Genomic DNA, 7,490 nt, shown 5'->3' with positions numbered 1-7,490 from the left:
ACAGACAGACAGTGGGAAAAGACAGGTAAAAGTAAACATAGTACAATTATGTACATACAAGTAGGTAAAAAATAGGTGTATTATATAAATACATATGAAAAGCAACAATAAGCAACAGCGCACATTATCTATATGTAAGTCAAGTGTCCTTTAGATTTAGCAAATACAAATAGTATAAAGGAATAAAAGCACTAGATTACATGTGGTTATTCAGTATATGCATGCATACATACAGCACACAAAATAACTGACACAAGATGTCTGACTGAAGTGTTCATAAGAGTGATGGCCTGTGGAAACAAACTGTTCTTGTGTTTGGTTATTTTTGCATACAATGTTATGTATCTCCTACCAGAGGGCAGAAGTTGGAATGTAAAATAGTTAACTATCATTTGTCTTGCATGATGAAAATGACACTTGTAATGCCCATTTAAATTAATAGGCCCATGGCGATTCTGCTCTAAATTGCACTAAACCCAACTGTACATTCCTGAACTTGAAGAATATGTGCATTTTACTTTAGAAATGCAATAATGCTTTATAGGAAGCTTATTGGGGCACATTAATCTACATGAAAGATTGGCTCTTTGGTTTTTTGGAGCTTGGCTCTTGGTGACTGAAGCGTCGCTGTGTCTTCATTACCTCCTCTTGTGGGCAAGTTGTGACATGCGAGTTTCCCAAGAGAACAGGATTCTCTGGAGTTTGCCAGGTATTTAGTTGGCAATGTATGTCACATGCTAAGTACATTCACTTACATACTATATTTACTTTAAATAGGACATTTTCTCATAGCAAAATATTTTACTTTTTAATTGTCTAAATGTAACAGTTATTTGTGTAGATTCACCTTTATCAATACTTTCAGAATTCAGTGCAATTCTGTAGTCAGACTTAACACCAGCTGTACCACCTACAACATTATAATACTGTTTAGGTTTTATAACCTAATTAATTTACAGTAATGTCATATTGTTATAGGCACCAAGTTGCATTATGTTAATAAATATTTGTTCAATAAAAATATGACATGTGACCTTTTCTTGTAATTGGAGTATATCTATTAGGATACTACAAATTATACTTCGCTTGTAAAAGAAATAGTTCTTAATCCTATTTAATTTGAAGTCGATTAAATTCAGTGTCCCAGGTCCTGGTGCACGAGATTGGCAGGTTTTCTATTACACCTCGTCATCTGCGGTCACCTTGTTCCTGGCTGGACAGTGGGAATGTACCACTTTTAAGAACAGGAAAGTCTCAAACTATAATCTGGTGTATGTTCAAGTTATTATGTTGCCATACTGTATGCACACTAAAGTTATTCACTGGTAATGGCATTCTTCGATCTCAGGCTTCCTCCAACAACGATAATACAATTATGTTTGAAAAAATATAATTTAGTTGATATCATACAAAATACTGAATGTGGTTAATTGCATTCACATATCTGTGGGAAACGTTCCTGCAACACGAATTAAAAAATGTGTCAAACCCATGTGTCAAACAAGATGAGCCACAATAACGATGCCTTTGGGTACCCCGAAATATTTTGTTATTTTGTGGTTGAAACCACATTTTAAAAACTCTACGAAGTGAAACCATGACTGTTTATATGGAGCAGGGATCAAACGATTGCAGAGAGGTGACTTTAAGTGATCGGTAAGTTAATGAGTTAAAACGTTTGATTAACCCTATATTTTAAAACGTTTTACATATTTTTCTTGTGTGGTCTATAAACTTCCAATAAACTATCTGAAGCGAAGTTTACGAGGTGCACTTGAAGGAAGCAGAAACGACCTTCTTCATCCTGCATTCGAGTTGTCCAATCAGGAGCCACCAACTCCTCCAACGCTTATTGGTCACACGCTTCAACGTCACAAACAACGCTGTTACGTGTATTCACGAAAACTCTAACGTATTATTTTGTAAATGTTTTTCAAGTTTCCACGGTAAGAGTGTACGTACCGGTGACAAGCTGCGCACAGAAATAAACGCAATGACATGAACGAACCCCAGGAACTATCCAAGTCAAATGCAAAACCTGCCACACTGAGCTATTCAAGATGGTTTTCGAAACTATTTCAAGGATAATAAAAGTCCAGCTTCCAGCCTACCTCAAGAGGCTTCCACTTCCGGAGACGATCGGCGGATTTGCAAGGTTAACAGGTAACAAACTGCAGCTGTGGTGCACTTCTGACATGTCATGTGAAGATGAATTCTCAACTCATCGGGGCCACTTTTCACAGCACATAACAGTTAGCTCTGTGCCTTTAGCTAGCCTGCAAACTATAACTCAGTCACAGTCCTGCTGTGGACGGCAGCGTCCTACAAAACCTGTGTTGTGTCCTCAAGTTACACAAGTGTCATCATCGTTTGATTTTGTTGTTAGAAACATCAACTCAGCAGTGACCTTAAGGTAGTGCCTGTTATGTAAAGTAGTGCTCCTCACAGTTAAATTTGCTTGTGTGTTTTTAATGTTGATGCAATGCTGATCCATACCATAAAGTGCATCTTATATGCCAGCCTGTAGTATGCTGTTTAAGTGATATCCTCTTATTAATCTCAACAACTGCATATGTCCTGCTATGTTGGCCACAATATGTCAGTCATATATCAGTTCAGTCTTTCACAACATATTTTGCCCTAGACTAGAGGGTACTACAGTCTCAAAACACAAACTACCTCAAGATCCGTGTCAAACTGCTACAATTAGCCGATTAATAGCTGAGTGGAATGAAAGGAATCGATTTAATAGTTGAAGAAACAAAAACACCAAACATTAAATAGTTCCAGCTTCTCAAACGTGAGAATTAGCTGCTTTTTCTTGTCTTACATTGTAGTTAATTGAATTTTGGACTGCTGGTCAGATGCAATTGGGGGGTTTGAAGATGTCAGCTTGGGCTGTGGTAAATTGTGACATTTTCCAGTTTTCTGGTCCCCAGAATAATGTGTTATAATGATAATTTGTTTTCAGCAGCAATGGGGACTCTCCACCAGGATTATTTGAATATATTAAAGTATCAGTGTATGCAACTCTACTGAAACGATACAGTAAATTTGGTATCGTCCCAATTCTGACCTTATTCAGTGGATTGGGTATCCACTGTGATGTAACCGATCCACAATCATTCAGTATCATTGTAAAATTCAGTGTTTTCTGCTATCAGAAACGTTGACTTTTTAATGCCACAGCAATGCCTGGGCTCATGTTAACTCACACAAAAAAAGATTCCAGTGAGTTACACACAGCCAGGTAAACGACTCTTTAGACTACACCGTGAGCTGTTCATGTCTCATCACGTCTCTTGCACCTGTTAAATTTGAAAACACAAAAGTGTATTAATTTACTCATCTAGTTAGAACAAGTTAAGTTTAAGTGCACACTTGAATACAAAGGAGTACAAAGTACAGCAGTGGTTTAGAGAACCAAAGTGCATCTTGAAGATGATCAGCCACTTCAACTCGACCTTTCAGCCTTTGGGAAAGTGTACATGTAGCCTAATAATAGCCCAAAAAAGTCGAAAAGCTGAGCTAGCCTGAGCATTTCTGCAATGTTTTAGTGACAGTCGAAATGCTAGAATCATTTAGGTAGTGCCTCTCCGAGAAAGCCACGAAACCAAGTCTTACTGTCATTGGCTTTTAAGTTATAAGTTTCTAGATGTTGGCGAAAGTTAAAACCTCTTTCCTGTCAGAAAGGAGCAATTTAAACAGTGCAGATTAGAGGATGAAAGATGCATAAAGTGCTCCTACATGTGAAATAGAATTCCTTTAACGAGATTAGGGATTAGCAACATCCCATTAGGCATCAGAATCCTTTTATTGAAAGTATTTAATTGCCCCAAGAGCATTACGAAAAGTTCCGGGGTACAACTCATAGCTAATAGTAAAACTGTGGTTAATCCTCACTGTGCTTCACGTGTCTGTTCTCTCTATGTATGGTGGACTGCACGATGGTTATCCCAAAGTACATTTCTTGGCTCAGTGTGGCATTTCCCTCTGATAGCTGCTGCAACAGATACATTGTGTTAACCTGCAGACACGAGGATGAGGAGGAGAATTGAAGTAGGTGTAGCGGTGGCTGCTCACTTAAATCTGTTAACATGATCATGTATTTTCAAAATTTTAGTTTAACTGCATCTGACACATTTGACATAAACACTGCAACTTAAATCTGTTTTAATGTCTCAGTAACATAATCATGTAATAGATGTCTACTATATTAGCCTTTTGAAAACATAAACAATACTTCAGACAACATTTGATGTTTCTTTTACATTGGCGATTGCTTATGTCGTAGCTTTAAAACAAAAGGTATTCAATTTACTTTAATATGTTTACATTTATTTACATTTATTCATTTAGCTGACACTTTTATCCAAAGCGACTTACAGTTGCTATACATCTCAGAGGTTGCACGCCTCTGGAGCAACTAGGGGTTAAGTGTCTTGCTCAGGGACACAATGGTGGATGTCTCACAGTGGGAACTGAACCCAGGTCTCCCACACCAAAGGCAAGCATCTTATGTATGCTACGCCACCACCATGTCAAAGAAAAGCAAGTCCCCACAATAGAGAAGCTGGAATGAGTAAATATTTAGAATTTGTGCTTGGAAAATGGTGCAAATGTTTAAGTGATAATCAAAATAGTTGCTGAATCTGTTGATTGACGCATTGATTAATCAACATGTCGTCAAGTGTCAGATTTTTGTGCATCCAGTAATGCATGCATTACTGGATACTGGAAGCTCTATCCCTTTATAGGGCCAATGCCCACAGCTACATTTTCAGCCTCTGGCCAACACTATTCTAGTTGCACTATGTATGCCATTGTTCACAGTTATCTTCCTGTGTTTGCTAATATGCTTGTAATGTGTCTGTAGTCTCTGAGTGGCTCCGGTTGCTGCCTCTTCTGGGTATCCTGGCTTTGCTGGGCTATCTGACCATTCGCCCATTCCTGCCAAAGAAGAAGAAGCAGCGAGACAGCCTGATCAACCTGAAGATCCAGAAAGAGAACCCAAAAGTAGTCAACGAGATAGACATTGAGGACCTGAACAGCGCAAATGTTTGTTACTGTCGCTGCTGGCGCTCTAAAACTGTAAGTTGACTGTTTTTTTTTCCAAAGTCTTTTGCGTATGAAGAAATGCACTGGGCCTGAAGTGACAGTACTGTCATAGTTCTCTTTATTTGTCACACAGACTGCTAAATACCGTTGATTTAATTACATTAGAGAAGTTATAGTTAACTTAAGTTTTACTCCAGGTTAAGTGGAAGTTTACTGTTTCTGTATCTTGCTGATCAGTTGTTTCCTGTTTTAGTTTCCTGTTTGTGACAAGTCACACTTAAAGCACAATGAGCTAACTGGAGACAACGTGGGACCGCTCATACTCAAAAAGAAGATACTGTAATTGATGGGAGTTTTTCTTTGACCTCCTCAGCCTTTCGTTTTCATTTCTTAACAGTTTGTAGTTTGTCTACTTTTCGTTTTTACAAGAATCTTTGTCTCGCCTTGGTGCCACGTTAATGTTGGACAGATAGATTGACTTCCAGAGTTTTCATTTGAAGTGGTCCTCCTAACTAACCTCAAAGTACACTTTTCCACAGTGAGAGAACTGTATTTTAGGTTCTTTAATGGCATCATGCAGTTAAGAAGGTTTCATTTGTTGTTGTTTTTTGGCCCATTCTTCATTGCTCACTTTTGGTTAACAGAACAGCCTTTTTTTTATTTGACTGTAAATTCAGTTTAAGTCATGTCTCAGTCTTTTTCCAATCAACTACAATTCATCATTGGGACCACTTTGAGGAGGAAACTGTAAATATAATTGCAGTGACTTTATGATGACTTTCAATGATCTGAACTCAACAAGGAGTTCCGAGTTAATGGTTGTTTTAATTAAATACTTAATACTAGTCCAACCCCTAATCAACATTTTGTACTGTATGTCTTCATTTTGGACAATTCTTTGGTATTATTTAACAGTCTTTTTGTCTGTCTGTCTCTTTTAAGTTATTATGTGTCTTGGAGGCTACTTATTCCTTCTTCAGATGTATTTTGTTCATAGCCTATATAACAGTTTTTGAAGGCTATGAACAAGGCTATGAGTTTTACATTTTGCATTCAACACCGTTGCCTATAAACATTTCAACCCACTGCACCATGGTGTAATATCCAGTTACAGTTTTACCCTCACCATCCCATTGATTTGACAATGTAACTTCTGCAGGACAAGAGCTCTACTGTTTTTTTTCTAGCCTCTGTAATGTCATAATGGCTGTATATAGTTGACTTCCTGCTAGAAGATTTCCTCTTAAATTCATCAACAATATTTTATACATAAATGGCTTTTGTCATCAGATCTGTGTTTTCATGATGATGTGATGCATGTTTGCATGTTTATGTACCTTTTGTAAGAAATGGCTGTAATCTCTTCATTCTGCATTTGAAATGTAACATGTAGAAATAAGAATCCCAATCAGCTTTATTTGCCAGGTATGTATACACATACGAGGAATTTGACTCAGGATTGTACTTTGCTCATGATGTGCTTACTCATACAATAATAAAATCAGACACAGGCTACAGTATAGAGAACATGTATATATAGACTCTATAAACAAAAATACTATAGACAGATTGAGACAATAGTGCAATGAGCAGAGTGCAAAGGATGCAGGAGTAAATTATTATTGTTAATACCACGTACATGTCGGAGGTGGATGTGATACACGTGTACACAGTGTGATGGAGCATAGTGCGAAGGATGCTGGAAAAAAATAAGTATTATGTACAGGTGTTATGTACTTGAGGTAGGTGGATTTGGTATATGGTAAATACAATATGACAACAGCACTGAAATAGAGAAGGATGAATAAATAATAGATGGTAGTCAGTAAACAGGTGGCTGATTAGAAACCGAGTTACTGCAGTGAGTCAGAAGTCAGCTGTTCATCAGAGTGATGGCTTGTGGGAAGAAACTTAAGGATGTTCAAGTCAACAGTTTTGTCAGAAACAGAACTGCGGCTTCATTCTCTTTTTCATTATGATTTTGAAATTTTAAATTAATGACAAGATAACCAATCACTTTCTAATTGTCTGGAACTCTTATTATTATTTTTTTAAGTAAAACTTGCATTCAGGGTAATATTCTGTAGGAGTGCATTGTTTTGGGCACTTCTTTCAATACAGCTTCAAAAAGAAAAAAACATGCCAACAATGGCATCAAATATTGTCTTGCTCATGTATTCTGTAAAGTGAAAACTTTAAGAACAAGCCTCAGACTCTGACTGAGATGCTCTGTGAGGCTGTACTTAAGCAGGGATTTGAGCTAAATGCTAACATGGTGATGTTGAGCAGGTGTAAGGTTTACCATTTTTCACCGTCTTAGCTCAGTGGGTTAGCATGCTAACGTTTGCTAATTAGCACTAAACAAAGTACAGGTGAGGCTGATCGTTGAACGTCATTAGTTTTTCAGGTATTTGGTCATAAACAGCAAATAA

General features: G+C 37.4%; 1 protein-coding gene across 1 annotated transcript; it reads left to right on the top strand.

Annotated features, from left to right (window-relative positions):
* Window positions 1–1,936: 1,936 nt before the first annotated feature.
* cisd2 (CDGSH iron sulfur domain 2) lies at window positions 1,937–6,347 on the top strand. The gene is made up of 3 exons (XM_046047901.1): window positions 1,937–2,163; window positions 4,877–5,091; window positions 5,312–6,347. The coding sequence occupies exons 1-3, from the start codon at window positions 2,061–2,063 to the stop codon at window positions 5,399–5,401; spliced, it is 408 nt and encodes a 135-aa protein (XP_045903857.1). The 5' UTR covers window positions 1,937–2,060; the 3' UTR covers window positions 5,402–6,347.
* The last annotated feature ends 1,143 nt before the right edge of the window (window positions 6,348–7,490 follow it).

Source organism: Micropterus dolomieu, linkage group LG04 (genome assembly GCF_021292245.1).
Source record: "Micropterus dolomieu isolate WLL.071019.BEF.003 ecotype Adirondacks linkage group LG04, ASM2129224v1, whole genome shotgun sequence".
Taxonomy (NCBI): Eukaryota; Metazoa; Chordata; class Actinopteri; order Centrarchiformes; family Centrarchidae; genus Micropterus; species Micropterus dolomieu.
This window is presented reverse-complemented; position numbering and strand designations above follow the sequence as displayed.

Bases quoted from the DNA above. Each gene is read 5' to 3' on its own strand.
- cisd2 (XM_046047901.1), top strand. From the start codon at position 2,061: ATGGTTTTCGAAACTATTTCAAGGATAATAAAAGTCCAGCTTCCAGCC. The intron at 2,164-4,876 runs GTAACAAACTGC...ATGTGTCTGTAG, and splicing joins CGGATTTGCAAGGTTAACAG to TCTCTGAGTGGCTCCGGTTG. The intron at 5,092-5,311 runs GTAAGTTGACTG...TTCCTGTTTTAG, and splicing joins GCTGCTGGCGCTCTAAAACT to TTTCCTGTTTGTGACAAGTC.